The sequence below is a fragment of the Schistocerca gregaria genome, chromosome 3 (assembly GCF_023897955.1).
Source record: "Schistocerca gregaria isolate iqSchGreg1 chromosome 3, iqSchGreg1.2, whole genome shotgun sequence".
Lineage (NCBI taxonomy): Eukaryota > Metazoa > Arthropoda > Insecta > Orthoptera > Acrididae > Schistocerca > Schistocerca gregaria.
In genome coordinates, this window is record NC_064922.1 from 685750771 (window position 1) to 685767684 (window position 16914).

Consider the following 16914-nt stretch of genomic DNA (forward strand, 5'->3'; position numbering starts at 1 on the left):
TGGTTACTCTGCAATTCACACTTAAGTCCCTGGCAGAGGTTTCATCGAAACATTTGCATACTACTTTTCTACCATTCCACACTCGAACCGCGCGCGGGAAAAAGGAACACCTAAATCCTTCCGTTCGAGCAGTGATATCACTTATTTTATTATTATGATCATTTCTCCCTACGTAGGTGGTGTCAACAAAATATTTTCGAATACGGAGGAGAAAGTTGGTGACTGAAATTTCGTAGACAGATCTCACCGCAAAGAAAACTGCCTTTGTTTCAGTGGCTGCCACCCCAACTCGCGTATCGTATCAGCATATCAGCGACACTCTCACCCCTATTGCGCGACAACACGAAACGAGTTGCCCTTCTTTACACTTTTTCGATATCCTCCGTCAATTCTACCTGGTGAGGATCCTACACCGCGTAGCAATATTCCAGCAGAGGACGGACAAGTGTAATGTCGGCTGTCTCTTTAGTGGGTCTGTCGTATCTTCTAAGTGTTACGCCAAAAAAGCGCAGTCTTTGTTTCACGTTCTCCACAATATTATCTATGTTGTCTTTCCAATTTAAGTTTCTCGTAATTCTAGTTACTAGGTATTTAGTCGAATTGACAGCCCTCAGATTTGTGCGATTTATCGTATACCCAAAATTTATCGGTTTCTTTTGGTTCCCATGTGGATGACCTCGCACTTTTCTTTATTTAGTTCTAATTGCCACTTTTCGCACCATACAGAAATTCTCTCTAGATCATTTTGTAATTGGAATTGATTATCTGACGGTAAATTACAGCGTCATCTGCAAACAATCTAAGGGGGCTGCTCAGACTATCACCTAGATCATTTATATAAATCAGGAACAGCAGAGGGCCTATGACACTTCATTGCGGAACACCAGATATCACTTCTACTCGATGATTCACCGTCTGTCACTACGGACTGTGTCCTCTCTGAGAGGAAATCACAACTGAGACGATACTCCATATGCACGCAATTTGATTAATAGTCGCTTGTGAGGAACGGTATCAAAAGCCTTCTGCAAATCTAGGAATATGGAATCGATCTGAGATCCCTTGTTGACAGCACTCATTACTTCATGGGAATAGCCCGCATCTCGTGGTCGTGCGGTAGCGTTCTCGCTTCCCACGCCCGGGTTCCCGGGTTCGCTTCCTGGCGGGGTCAGGGATTTTCTTTGCCTCGTGATGACTGGGTGTAGTGTGATGTCCTTAGGTTAGTTAGGTTTAAGTAATTCTAAGTTCTAGGGGACTGATGACCATAGATGTTAAGTCCCATAGTGCTCAGAGCCATTTGAACCATTTTTTCATGGGAATAAAGAACGATATTTTCTGAATCCGTGTTGGTTATATATCAATAAGTCATTTTCTTCAAGAGTACAGTATATGCCCCAAAATCCTACTGCAAACTGAGGTCAGTGATATGGGTCTGTAATTCAATGGGTTACTCCTATTTCCTTTCTTGAATGTTGGTGTGATCTATGCTACTTTTCAGTCTTTAGGAACAGACCTTTCGTCAAGTGAGCGGTTGTATATGATTGCTAAGAAAGGTTCTATTAACAGGCGGATAGGCAGAAGAGCGACAACAAAGCGATAGTATAAGTTTTCCGTTCTTACAGATTGAGACACAGAACCCTAAAAATGAAGTTAGGGCGGAATACACCCCAGAAAAGACGCATGTGGGGCAGAAGTACTGTGTCAGAAGAATGAAGACTTGGAGGTCAGTACGTCTATGCAACTTTATGCCTCCCCACACCTGAATCACCAAAGTGAATATGTCCACAGTGCTGGACGTACCCTCAAATGGCATGAGGTGGGAACACGATCGTTTTTGTGGCCCAGATCTTAATGGTGTGAGGCGGCATAACGTTGAATGGGCGTACTGACCTCCAACTAATTGAACATGGTACACTCACCGGTCAACGTGATCATTATTTTTATGGATGACAATGCGCAGCTGCATCAAACAGCGCAGATGGAGGAAGTCTTGGAATGAGCGGATATTTGGGGAATGTGCTGCCAGTCCCCCCTGACTTAAATTCCGCACGTGTGGGATGTGTTCGGGAGACGTACTGCAGTACATCCACGTGCACCAAAGGCCATCCAGCAGCTTGCAACGGCCGTCGTGGAGAAATGGTACGACCTACCATCAGAAGTCCTTACCAATCATGTGTCCAGCATGGGAGCACATGGCAGAGCATGCACTGCCTTCCATTGTGATTACACACCCTATTAACAACCATGTCCCATCGTTTGTAATGTGGAAGGGCCATCATGAATCGCGGTGACTTCAGTGTAATTACTGTCTTTGATTAAGGGTGTCATTTCTGTTCGGCTCTTGCAAATTTCTTTCAGCTAGCTTCTGTTCAAATGGCTCTGAGAACTATGGGACTTAACATCCGAGGTCATCAGTCCCCTAGACTTAGAACTACTTAAACCTAACTAGTCCAAGGACATTGCACACATCTATGCCCGAGGCAGGATTCGAACCTGCGACCGTAGCAAAACGCGGTTCCGGACTGAAGCGCCTAGAACCGCTGGGCCAAAGCGCTAGCTTCTGTACTATACCGTAGCAACACTTGCTATGTGCTAAGTTTAATCTAACCGTGTTATCTGGCAGTGACATTTCACACGAAAGTTACTTTCGTCCTTAAGTTTGGCATACCAGCGTAATCATCATCATATAACATCATTACACACCACTTTAATTAACATAAACTTAGAATAACATTCATAAAAAACTGTCTATTGGCTTCTCTCTCGGGTTCTTCGGCCGACGTTCATCTAATGATTTTTCTGACGTTTCGCCAGCACGAGTGGCTGGCATTGTCAAAGCTTCACCCTCTCCATTGCCGGTGGTGAACTAGAGCCGAGCTCTATATGTACCTGGCGCGCCAACGTCCGAGGGCTTCTCCGCGGTCATTTCCGGTGAGGTTCTCCTCTTGCTACCTGCGACGGTCGTTCGCTGCAGTACGGGAAGCCAGGATCCGTTTACCGTAAGGCTTTCCTCTTTCTCGTTCAAACTGTTCGCGTGTTTTTGTATTTCTACAGCTTCTCTGAACAAGCGCGTGTGATAATGCTTCTCTACAGCCAGAACTTCCGTGTCGGCGAATTTTATTACGTGGTCGGTCTCATTCAGTGCGTGCTCTGCCACGGCCGATTTCTCCACCTGCCCCAACCTGCAATGTCACTTATGCTCTTTGATCCTGGTGTTAATGGATCGTCCAGTCATTCCGACATAAACGTTTCCGCATGTGCATGGTATTCGGTATATTCCCGACATTGCAAGTGGGTCTCTTTTTCTCCTTCGCCGATCTAAGACACTCTTTGATCTTCCTTGTCGGTTTGAAAATCGTCTTTACGCCATGTTTGCGCAATATACGGCCGATTCTGTCCGTCACTCTGGGAATGTATGGCAGAAAGGCCGTACCCGACATTTCTTTTTCTGGTTCCTTACTTCGCCGAGTGTTTGGCTCTGTTACACTTCTAATATAATTTGTGGAGTACCCATTGCTCCTCAGAACAGTTCCCAGGTGTTGCATTTTTGAGGTGTTGCGGCTCACATATTCCTCCTGCTCTCGTTGCGAGCGTACTAATCATGCCTCTTTTCTGGCTCGGGTGGTGGTTTGACAGTTTGTGAAGGTATAGATCCGTGTGTGTTGGTTTTCGATACACGCTGTGTCCCAGCTTTTCGCCGTCCCTTGTGACCAGCACATCTAGAAATGGCAGTTTCTTGTCCTTTTCTACTTCCATGGTAAATGTTATGTTGGCATGGAGGCTGTTCAAGTGTCTTAGGAAGTCACCGAGCTGTTCTTCACCATGGCTCCACACAACGAAAGTATCGTCGACGTACCTGTACCACACCATAAGTTTGCAAGTCTCCGAGTCCAGTGCATGCGCTTCGAATTGTTCCATGAAGACGTTGGCCACCACTGGACTGAGAGGACTACCCATGGCGACGCCTTCCAGCTGTTCGTAGAAATCGCCATTCCACGTGAAATAGCTCGTGGTGAGCCATGCATGGAAGAGCTTTCTGATGTCTTACGGGAAATTGGAACCGATGTGCTCCAGAGCGTCACTGAGTGGCACTTTTGTAAATTTCGTCTCCAAGCCACGACTAACAACACAAATCCTGCAGCACACAGTCCTTTAAAGTTTGGTACCCGTACGATAAACAGCTTTCTGTTTACAATGGCTCAAGTAGCCAAAGTTTAACCACCATGTTTTTTGAAACCCTACTCTGAAGACACGTAATCGTACAAATTGTGGGACTTCACACGTTGATGTTTCGAAAGTCTCTCTTAGCAACTACCAAGCAAATTTGGTAACACACTAGCCGTTATTAACCTTTGTTACTTTCTTTTAATCGGTGGACACGTTACGGCATCCATTCCTTTTACAGTGGATGAGTAACCACGAAGAGCTGAGCTTCGCCGCTTTAACGTTATACTGTATGCTAATGTGTACTAGGCCTAAGGACTGCAGCCTCTGAGGGCGTCGGACACACTCACCTCACTTCCTCCACTAGTTTCCATACTGCAGCCAACCACAACATTCACTTCTGACGACACTTAGCTAGTACGAAGAGATAAGGACTAATGATGGACGCGACTCACAGAAGAGTGAGTAGCTGTTGCCGCTCACCTTGTACTCGGGGTGGTCCTTCTTGTGGGCGTTTCGGAGCCTCTCTGCCTCCTCGATGAAGGGCTGTTTCTCCTCCTCACTCAGAATCCTGTGGCACAGGAGGAACACGGTTAACTACACACAAAGACAAGCACACTGTACATATTCATAACCATCCCTTAGGTATTACACGGTCCAATCACATCAAAGTAATCACGGCCTGTGTTCGACGTCAACGTGCGATAACCAGACTGTAGATGGCAACACAAGCAGTGGTGGGTCTATAAAGCGTGTCGGGGTAGGGGGGGGGGGGGGGGGGCGTGGAAAGCGAGGCATTTGTTGTCGTGATGCAGAAACGGAGATATTTACCCGACGCCCAAAAGAGCATGATCATTGGTTTTCGGGCTAAGAGTGGTAGCGTTTCCGAAAGGCTAAGTTTGTAAACTATTCGCGCTTCCACGCATGGCAGAACAGCGCTATCCTAAACCGGCACCGAGAGAACTATGGTGCACCACTGGCCACAGATGACAGGGATGGACGACGGCTGCAGAGATGCGTCGGGCGAACAGACGTGCAACTGCTCAGCAGCTGACCGCCCACATGAACCACAGGGCTACCAACAGTGTCTCCTCAACCCTTTCAACAAACGTTGTAGCGTATGCGTCTCTCCAGCAGGTGGCTGACCCATGCACGCATGCTGACAGCTGCTCGTCGGCGACGAAGGCTGGAATTTGCACGCCAATACCTCAGCAGCAAGGCCGAGAGGCGACAGGTGGCCTTTTTCTGATGAATCAAGTTTTTTGTTCCATCGGTCAGATGTTCCATCGGCGTAAAACTTCTGAAAGCAAACACCCTGCAATCGTCGAAAGGGTCCAGGTCGTTATGGTCTGGGAAATGCTTTAGTGGCATTCCCTGGGCGATCTCATCATTCTGGAAGGCACAACTGATCAAAACAAGTACGCCATGTCGACCCCTGCATGAAGTTTGTTTTTCTCAGCACAATGGCATCTACCAGGAGGACAACGCAACGTATTGCAGAGCACGTGCGTGGTCGGAAGAGCATCAAGATGGGTTTACTCCCTTGGCCATCAAACTCCCCGGATTTAAACCGAAGCAAGACTCTTTGGACCACCTCGATCGGAATGCTCGCGCCGTTAACTCATCGACTGGAGGATCCTCACTGGAGTCGGCATGGCTCCACACCCCTCTTAATACTTCCCAGAACCACATGAATCTCTTCCTGCACGTCTCGCAGAGGTCCGCGCTGAAGAGGTGGCTACTCAGACTTGACAGTTGGTAACATTAATGTAACTTGACAGTGCGAATGTGTGGGTCTGGTCCACGGACAACCCCTCAAAATGGCCCTAAGCCCTATGGGACTTAACATCTGATTTCATCAGTCCCCTAGACTTAGAACTACTTAAACCTAACTAACCCAAGGACATCACACACATCCACGCCCGAAGCAGGATTCGAACCTGCGACCGTAGCAGCAGCGCGGTTCCGAACTGAAGCGCCTAGAATCGCTGGACGGCCACGGATAACGGCATTGTTAACCGGTACTGAGATGTGTAGAACATGCGGCATCCTGTAGATCGTCAAGGGCTGCTTCAGTACAGAGGTTTCCAATCTTGTTACATTATAGCGTAACACTGGTGATTTCGAGGAAAATTGTTAAATAATTAGTATATTATTTGTGCTAGAATCTTGTTGCTATTATGTGGCGTCTGCTTCTAGTTTTGGAAGGGTTTTATCGACGACAGAGATCTTGCAGCACCAAACAACGAAGATCGTATGACGATAAGTGTCACCAGATTATTACAATACATGCTATAAATTGTCATTAAATGCTAAAGTCGTACGGACCATGGGATACGATGAGCTCTGGCTGTGAAGGCCAGTTATTACCATGGATTTACCGAATACTCTTTGAATTTTACTAGGTCTGAGGCGGTGCCATACAGTAAGGTACCTCATAGTTGGCGCAGCCGCGTGGTGTCGCCACGCGGTCTTGGACACCTTGCTACGGTTCGCATGGCTCCCCTGTCGGAGGCTCGAGTCCTCCCTCGGTCATGAGTGTGTATGTTGTTGTTAGGGTAACTTAGATTAAGTTAGATTAAGCAGCGTGTAAGCCTAGGGACCGATGACGTCAGCAGTTTAGTCCCATAGGAACTTCTCACGACCACAGTTGACGCAGTCTGTCAGCTGTACAGTCGTATATCCTGTACTCTAGGCGAGCTAATTACATTAGATTGGACCATTCTTATGCAGGAAATATAGTCACTGTTTCATTGAAATAAAAATGTTATTAAATGGCTCACATCTGGGTATAGTTGATCATGTTGTACATTAATGACCTTGCAGAAAAAGTTAACAGTGACCTTCTGCAGATAATGTAGTTACCTATAATACTGCAGATACTGCAAAAACATTCAGTCAGAATTTGATAAGCCTTCAAAGCGGTGAAAAGATTGGAAATTTGTTTTAAATGTTCAGAAATGTGAAATTACACCTCACAAAACGAAGAAACGTTGTATCCTGGGACATAATATCAGCGAGTCACAACTGGAGTCAGTCAACTTAACACATCTAGCTGTGTGTATTAGTGAGTGTATTAAGAGCCCTATTAAAGATTTCACTTTTATTTACATATTACTCCGGAAAGGACGAAAAGATCATAATGATACCTTGTAGTCTTATTTTTGTTTATGTTTTCATTTATTTGCAGCAATTTAATTAAAGTTTACCCCTTCGTTACTTAGTTCACTTTTCCGGAAAATAGTGAAAATTTTAATTACTCTGGTTAAGAATACTTGCTCAAGTGGTTTGTTTACATACAGTTGCATATAAGCCAGATTTTTACCAACCTATTTCATTGTTTCTTGGTAATTTATTCAACTTCTTCTTACCGAATTATTGTATTACCATGAATGAAAAGTGCCTAAGTTGGCGCAGGGTTGGTAGTTCCAGGGTATGGCGTGATAAATTCGGTAGTATTTTCTTCCATCTGAGTGACTGTTGCATCGTGGGAATTGGGAAAGTTAATGGAGGTCTTCAGTGACTTTACAAGATATGTACTGGAGACAGGGAAGATAGTGGAAAAGGGGGAGAAAATTGCTGCCATTCAGGACGCGTTAGAAAAGACTCTGAATGGTCTGGACTAGTTAAAGAAGCAGAACGGCAAAGAAAGAGATGAGAAGTGGGAACAAATAATAGTAGGAATAGTTATAGGATTTCCTCTGGCAGCTTTGCAGTGAACGTGAGAAAGTAAGTTTAACCTGTTGCTTCCGTTGGAAACGAATGAGTCTAAAGGTGGTTTGGGTGTAGACAGGACACGGATTTAAGGAAGGCAGTAAAGAGAAAAAAAAGTTCTGTTGTTAGGTAATTCTCACGCTACAGAAGTTGGCCAGCCAAAAGAGACACCTTGGTTACAACAGATGGCGCGAGCAGCAGCACTGACACAAATGAAATGATTGTATGGCATTGTTGGCCGGGAGACCCCATTCGAGGTTGTTCGGCCGCCGTATTGCAAGTTCTTTTCTGGTGACGCCACATCGGCGACTTGCGAGTCTTTGTTGATGAAAATGATGATGAAAGACACACAACACCCAGTCCCCTGCCGGGAATCGAATCCGGGCCCCCTGCGTGGTAGGCGGTAACGCTATCGCTACGCTACGGTAGCGGACAGCACTTACGGAGATCATGCGTACAATATAAGAGGGTGGCCTGTTAAAGATAATCAGCATTTGAGACATACAGTTATTAAATTTGTGTCTGTTTTGAACCGCCATTAGTGACCTCATTTGAACTCTTCTGTCAACAATGTCAGCGAAGGGTCACATGATGGTGCGATTCCTGTCAATTCTGTCGGTAAATAGGGCTCTACTTCAGTTCATCGGGAAAGGGAAGGGTAAGCTGACTGCTCTGGGAGCGAAAACGTAAGGGAGGGATGATGGGTGAGGCACTGAGACACTGTCATAAGTGGTAAAATCCCAGTGGCTACAGGTGTCGGAGCAGCTACTTTTTTTTTGGACTATGGGGGGTAGAAAGGTTGGACTATGGAGGCAGAAAGAAACAAAATATTCAGAGAGGTTAGGCTCAAATGGTTCAAATGGCTCTGAGCACTATGGGACTGAACATCTGAGGTCATCCGTCCCCTAGAACTACTTAAACCTAACTAACCTAAGGTCATCACACACATGCCCCAGGCTGAATTCGAACCTGCGACCGTAGCGGTCACGCGGTTCCAGACTGAAGCGCCTAGAACCGCACGCCCACGCCGGGCGGCCAGAGAGGTTAGGATTTAAGCAAATCTTCAGTTGGGAAAAGAAACTAAACAGCATATTCTAGCAACTGCATCGCTACAAACACGTTTCCGCAATCATTAGGAATTTCATTTTCATCCAACAATACCACAGTCAGTGAGAAATGACTGTCATCTGTATTGCTTCAGAATATTCGAAGTGGCATTAACGAACTTCTTCTTGGCATTCGTGAACTGGAGTATTCAAACTGAATTCACATAATCTGCCTCTCTGGACTAACAGTAATTAGGTTAGCATCATATTTACAAAGAGCAGAATTTTATGACTTATTCTGAGGTATATGGCAACGTCTTCTTTCTCAATTTTTGTAGAGCAGAAATGGAGAAAGGAGGCGTTGCCAGACGTGTCAGAAAAAGTCAAAAATTTAAGAACAAAGACATTCATAAATTTTGATTGTGGCAGCATATGGAAATATGCGTGACAGAAGCAGAATTGCGTAACAAATCCTTTACAGTAGTAAGTGTATACCGAGAGCCCGCAGGTAATTTTAATCTGTTTATAACTCACCTTGAGGCTCTGTTGACCCATTTAACAGCAAAAACAAGGAAGTAGTGATCGATAGTGATTTTGATACAATTTTTTCTAAAAATTATTCCAATAGGAATTTACCGCATGTGGTAACATAGTCATTCATCTTAATTCCTACCGTAAACGTCTCATCTAGAGTAGCTATTTGCTCAAAAACCGCCACTGACAATATATTCATAGAAATATTTAATGAATAAAATTATGTTACGAAACCAATACCGTAGCCAGTATATTAAATACAGTAACTTAGACAGCAAAGCAGATGGGTTTGGAGAAAAAGATAGTTAAATCAGGTAACTAAATAAAGTCAATATAGGATGTAGTAAAGAAGGTGACAACCAGAACCAGATATGAAGATGAGCAGATAGCATCAAGAGTATTAATACAATGTGTGTTATCAACGTTCGATACCACACTTGTTAGGGGTTGCAGTTGTCGACTGCGGTCCATACTACTTTATTTCTGTGTTTCTCGTCTTCGCAATTGTTCATGATTGGAATTCAGGAATATTTACTTCGTCTTCTTAGGTGAAAGAGTTTCGGAAAACCTTGTTTAATAACTCTGCTTTAGTGACACTGTCATCAGTGACTTCACCGTTGTTATCGAGCAGTGAAGGTATTGATTACGTATTGCCACTGGTGTGCTTTATATATGATCAGAATCTCTTTGGGTTTTCTGCCATAATCCGAGAGAGTTTCATTATTGAAGTTATTAAAAGCATCTTGCATTGAAGTACGCGCTATATTTCGAACTTTTGCAAAACTTTGCCAATCTTGGGGATTTTGCGTTCTTTTAAATTTGGCACTCTTGTTTCGTTGCTTCTGCAACAGCGACCTGACCCGTTTTGTGTAGCATGGGGGATCAGTACCATCACTCATTAATTTATGTGGTATATATCTCTCAAATGCCGTCGATACTATCTCTTTGAAATCATTCTACATCTTTTCCACGCTTATGTAATTAGATCGGAAGGAATGGAGACTGTCTCTTAAAAAGGCGTTAAGAGCATTTTTATCAGCTTTTTAAAACAGATGTACTTTGCATTTCTTTTTGAAGGGTGTGAGTGTTACGGTATTCAGTCTAGCAGCAACTGCCGAGTGGTAGCTAATCCCTGTATTCTTCATTATACTCCCTATTTGAACCGCGTGACCGCTACGGTCGCAGGTTCGAATCCTGCCTCAGGCATGGATTTGTGTGATGTTCTTAGGTTAGTTAGGTTTAAGTAGTTCTAAATTCTAGGGGACTGATGTCCACAGATGTTAAGTCCCATAGTGCTCAGAGCCACTCCGTATTTGTCCAGGATTATTTGTTGCTAAGAGGTCAAGTACTTTTTCTGACTAGTCTATCGTCTTCTTTGGGCTTCAATCTCCAAACCATACTTCATCCATATCAGTTCAGCAGTTTAGTTGTAAAAACGTAACAGACAGAGCTATTTTTGCATTTAAAATATTAGTATGGGTAAAACATTAAATTATGACATCTTTCTCCCTTGGTCCGATTTTGATGAAAGAAAGCCTGTACGTTGCTCCAAGCTCTCAAGTTACCCATGAAATCCCCATGAAGATTCGTTTAGTAGTTTTGGAGATTCGTGTGTTCAAAAACAGAGATGACGGGATGTAAATCAGGCTCTCAGGGCACTAAAGGTTGTACACGACTACTCTAGAGAATAGCTCGGTGATCTATGTACATTCAAACAGAGAAGTGATTAACTGAGTGGAAATTGTCGAACCTTTTTCACTTAGAAGATAGTTGGAAACATAGTGAGAGGTCTGTGGTGGAGATCGTCTCTGAAATACGATCTGGTGCATATCTGCCTCTTGTTCAGATGGCATGGGTCTTTCTATAAAGACGATAAGTTCTAACCTAGGATGTCAGACTGTTTGATGCATCTCTTCTACGAACAAGCGTATCGACTTGTCCTGTGCAAAGAATCTTAGCTGTTCCACATGAATATGGATCCCATTCATGCCCTATTGGAGTATGAGAGCCATTCTATCTAGAGCTATACTGATTTCTTAAATGAATGCTCTTCCTCCCTGCTGACGCATGGTTTGTTGGCTTTGGAGAGAGGAATTTGGCTTTCCTGTTGTTGTTCAGCTGCGTATCTGAGCAAGCCTAATACAATCGACGTACAGCAGACTTCCTTAAGGCTACCCACTGACAATTTTCTTCAACAGCCGGCCACCTTACTGGTATGTGGCTCACCATCGGACTGAGGGTTTATTTTTATAGAGACTCAAAATATGTTGTTTTGTAAGGTAAACTCTCCGTTCTTTCTTGAGCTTGTTAACAAGGAAGAAATTATTCCAACTGCCATCTACCAGAGATTCCTGAAATTTAAGAGAGCAGATGACGCATGCTATAGTACTGCCTTCCTGCAGCAATGAAACTGATGTGATAGCGACGTCACGAAGCAAGAGCCTGCATGGGTTCCAACGAAACCAAGATCGCCTAATCGGCTTAGCTGTTCCCGTCGCTGCATTATGACCAAGTAACTGTGTGCGAAGCTAAATATTGGTATCGCTGAGTTAAAACAAATATTAGCAACGCAAAAAGTATTACAAAGATTCCTCCTGAAGGGGCTGTTTTTCCCTTCTGTCTACAACGATGGAACAACTCTTATCGATGTATAATATTAAATAGATTTTACCACTTAAGATAAAATGGGGCAAAGATTGACATTACTCTCTACACTTCCTTCGGCTCCTTAGATACAAGAGATGTTAGTTCTAGTTCATCACTGAGAACAGAAAGCCTTTTCTTTGCAATCAGGTCCCCAAAAATCTGATACCCGCCTTTACATGTAGCGTGATTAATATTAATATAATTTGTTGTCTGTATTGTTATTATGTCCAAGAAAATGTACCCCGGTGCATACTCGGAACAATAGTGTGCTCAAAGGATCCTAAACGAGCCATATGGTTATTTGAAAGTTAGTTTTGTGTCTTCAGTGTATTATTAATGAAACTATATTTTATATTCACAGAACTTAGTGAAAGAAATGAGATAGATCGAGAAATAATGGCGATAATCCTGGCAGGAAAAAGATCCAGGTTTTTTGTAAGAGAGCTGCTGAGGTCCCAGCTTCAATTGATATCCATGAAGAATAGGATTTACAGGACAGTAATACAACCTGTCGTCCTACACGGAGCAGAGACCTGAACCATGACACAAAAGGCAGAGAGAAAACTCCTGACATTTGAGAATGCTGTTCTGATTTTTGCACCTGGCAAGAGTGAAGACGAGTGGAGTAAAAGGAAAAACAGTGAACTGCAGGAGTTGTACAAATTGCTGGACATTGTGGCTGTGGTTAAACGGAGGAGACTAAAGTGGTATGGACACACGATACGCCGAGAACGCCAAATCACCAGGCAGGTGCCGAATATGAAGTCAGAGGCAACAGACTGGGGCCCTTGAGAAAAACGCGGCGGCCAACGAACTTGTTACGTCACACTAGTCGCCTTGTCCGCCATATTTCACGATCCTTCGACTCTGTGCAGAGACCACAGGAAGTTAATCTCAATGAATAGGTACCCACTAAAGGTCAACATTTTCGTGTGCTGTCGAGAGCTTGCATGCATTTAAAAGTGCAGTTAATAGTTATTAAACTCGTCTGAAATAGTTACACGTTCTCCATCAGGGATGAATGCTGGCACTCACAAGATCTATAGTGTCAGTGTGATGAGACATACGCGCCACAGTCTGTGTTTCTCATGGGCCTTGCGAGAGGCTGAGGGAAAGACCACGACAGAGGTGGATTGGCAAGATCGGAGAGTATTGAGTACAAATGGGCTAGTTAGAAGGAGTACATGGGCCGCAGAAGATGGAGGAGGCTGGCTTGCGACGCTGCGGTTCTTTCTTCAGCTTGTTAATAAGTAAGTAAATAAGTAAGAGCTCTGTCTACGGAGAACCGAGGCATAAATATTATAATTATACTGTTCCTAGGTTTATGTCGCAGGCTGTACAATACTTGGCTACTTAACAGTATGTGGGACATATGAGGTAAAGAGAGAAAATATAAAAAGACATAAAAATAATAATAATAAATCAGTACAAAAAGCATCCTATGGAATACTATATCAGACGCTTTCATACACAACCTCCAAGTACTCAAACATTTTTATCTTAACTTTTTATGTAATTACCTTGACAAAAATGCGTAACATTTTTGATGAATGTATTTACTTATACTAATCGTAGATATTTCATTTCTACACAACAATGTTCTTCAGTTCACCCTCCCAGATAGCCGTGCGCGTTAAAGCGCCACTTCTGGGACACAGAAATGCGCCGAGCCCGAATCGAATCTGCTCACTAACGATGAGGGACAATGTGCCGGCCTTCCTGGATGTCATTTTTAGGCGGTTTCCCACATTTCAGCAGGTGAATTCCAGGTTTGGTAGACAAGTTCCCGCCTCAGTCACACGATTCGCAAACATTTACAAAACTTTCGCTCACATTCACGTGAATAACACTGCACACAGACAGTTGAGGTATACATATTCACTTGAGGTACTTGGGTGGCGACAGGGAAGGCATCATCCACGTTAGCTTAACCATGCCAAATCCCTATATAACAATGCTGACCTTGCGTCGATATGGGACAAAAGGACAAGAAATGAAGAAGAATATTTTTAATAATTTTCACTTTTTATATAATATTTTTATTGATTATCATTTTTCTATATTTTTATGAAATTCGAGGCCAACGTAGAATTATATTCTGATATACGTAAATGTATCACACAATAAATGTGTTTTGTGCAGATGATGCCCCACAGCTCGAATTTTTTTTTTTTTTAAAGTTGGTCTTGTTCCTGAGTTGCCGAGAGATCATTAACTACCGGTTTCGATCATATGATCATCATCAGTCTGTAAGACGACGTTCTGACTGTGGCGTCAAACAAAATAAAAATCAACCTGGCTCACTGCCGTCAATGGTATAATGCAATGTACAGCCAACAATAAAATAAGTACAATTTGCTATTGTTAATGCAGCTACGTACACTCTAGCCATACAGGCTGCTGCAAATAATTTTGTGTTGACTAATGATTAACAGATAATCAAAACCAGTAGTGAAAAAGATTTCTTTCATCAGCAGCTCTTGGTAGATCTGATACACGATTTTTTCTCCATCAAGTGAATGTACACGTAAAGGCCACATATATCCCAAACCAAAACTCGAATCCATAAAATTTATTAGATAAGATACTAAAGTTATCCTGAAATCATACGTTTTAGGGGTTCATTAACTTGAGGTGTGAAAGACGCAAAGAAACGAGTATTTTAGTGGAGACGCCATCCTTTGTAACATTTCTGACGCTTGTAATTTTCTACGAGTTTTGGCACTGGAACACAACATAAGGACTCAGATTCGTCGGTGTAGAACCAAATAGTACGACTATACTAAATAATATATTTTGTTGCTAAAACTTCACACAGACACTATTATTGTCTGTTCCAAAATTTTGAATCTTTCAAAACCCCGTTTGACTAGCCAGACTTAGGTTTTCTGCAGTTTCCCTAAATCGGTCTGAGCATGAAGAAAGGGGGCTCAGATTTTTAAAGTTCCGTCGAAGGCAAGATCAGTGAAGACGAAGCACAAGAACAGAGAACAGAGAACAGCTGCGTTCTTTTCAAAGGAACCACCCAGAATTCACTTTAATCGATATTGCAATGATATGACGGAGATTTGAATCCAGCTCCTGTCGAATATGAGTCAGTTGTGCCGATCACTGTATCACCTCAATTAATTCGCCTAACTGTCTCTAAAGGAAGTTACGTGACAGCGTTCCTTCGTTCATCTGTAACGATTGCATAGTCCTCGGCGTGTTTCATTTTGCGCCTAATGATGGTTGTCTGCCTTTCGGAATTTTTATAATTACACAAAACACCATAGTACCGGTTTTCATTGTGACTGTTATTCGTAAATTTTGACATCGTCGATAACGACAGAGAATAACCTTTTTCACGATGATTTGTTGCCCGAAATTCAGAATTGACGACGGCAAAATTTGCGTTTTTCTTGTTTCCAGCGAAGGACCGACATTTCACTTTCTTCCTTTCTTCCTGTTACTGCTTGAAGCTAATTTTTGTACGTTGCAAAAAAAGTCACCTTCATTCCTACTGTACTATGTACATTTCTCTCCCTAGAAATAATATGTAGTTAATACGACGCGGGCTCTTTCCATATCACTGTTCTATCCGTTAACACTTTTCGGCTGTATATTTCTAGACGAAAAGTAGTACTCGATTTGATGGCTAGAATACTTCCGCTTATCGTCTCATACACAAGAGCCAAAGTCGAGATTGGATAGTTAAAGAAATGCTTCTAGCATTTGCCGTAACTAATTCACAAAATTACAAATCACTTGGTGTGAGGGGCAACTGCAGCTTTCCAAATGAGGAAAACCGCAACAAGTGACTCACAATGATTTATTAACTACGACTAGTTTAACGACGTTCTAATCAAATCTTCAGAAACAAACTGCTGAGCTAAAGAAGACTGAAAAATCTTGATTAGAACTACGTTAAAACAGAAACTAAAATTACTAAACTTATTCGAGTATTGATTAGCAAGTGAGGTGTACGGCCGGCCGAAGTGGCCGAGCGGTTCTAGGCGCTACAGTCTGGAACCGCGCGACCGCTACTCGCCTGCCTCGGACATGGATGTGTGTGATGTCCTTAGGTTAGTTAGGTTTAAGTAGTTCTGAGTTCCAGGGGACTGATGACCTCAGATGTTATGTACCATAGTGCCATTTGAACCATTTGAGGTGTACGCATCTTTCCATACATAATATCCTCAAAATCTCAATAAGAATAAATAACAGAAGTCCCCTGTCTTCCAGTGGCTATTTGATTCATGACGATTGTGTACATCATGGAGCCGGTTTCGTGCAGGAAAATAGAGGACTTCTGTTACGAAGATTTTATGAACATTATGTATTAAAAGGTGCACATACCTTATTTGCTACTCAAAGTTATATTAATTCGGTAGTTCCTGTTTTAAGATAGTTCTAATTACTATTTTTGTATCTTCTTCAGGACAACAATTGGTTACCTGAGGATGAGTCTATAATTTCATGAAACTACTCATGATTAATACATAATTTTGACGTAGTTGTTGCGGTTTTCGTCATTTGAAGTGATTTAGTAAAGATACGGAGATCTAAATCTAAACCTGAATCCTGCTCCTCCCTATGTGAGTCTAGTGTCTGCTCCATCTTTTATTGTCGTTGGACTTGGAAAACACATCACACTCCATTGCTAACATTTCCATTTGAGAAATAGTGAGAGAAGATGGTGGTATACGTCATGTCAGCGACTAGTCAGTTGCGTTTTGTATCTCGAACCGAAAGTATTGGGTAAACTTATAACGTTGATAACGACAGCAACACATTTATAATAATTATTTTACGAGAGCGTGCTGAAAAG

The 16914-nt window shown here is 42.8% G+C and overlaps 1 protein-coding gene across 1 annotated transcript in view; it reads right to left on the bottom strand.

Moving 5' to 3' along the window:
- LOC126354305 (transcription factor SOX-10-like) overlaps positions 1 to 16914 on the bottom strand; it is a 205354-nt gene that overhangs the window by 34587 nt on the left and 153853 nt on the right. Inside the window, exon 4 of the mRNA XM_050003860.1 lies at positions 4648 to 4735. Coding sequence (XP_049859817.1) covers positions 4648 to 4735 — 88 coding nt within the window. The remainder of the gene's footprint in view (positions 1 to 4647; positions 4736 to 16914) is intronic.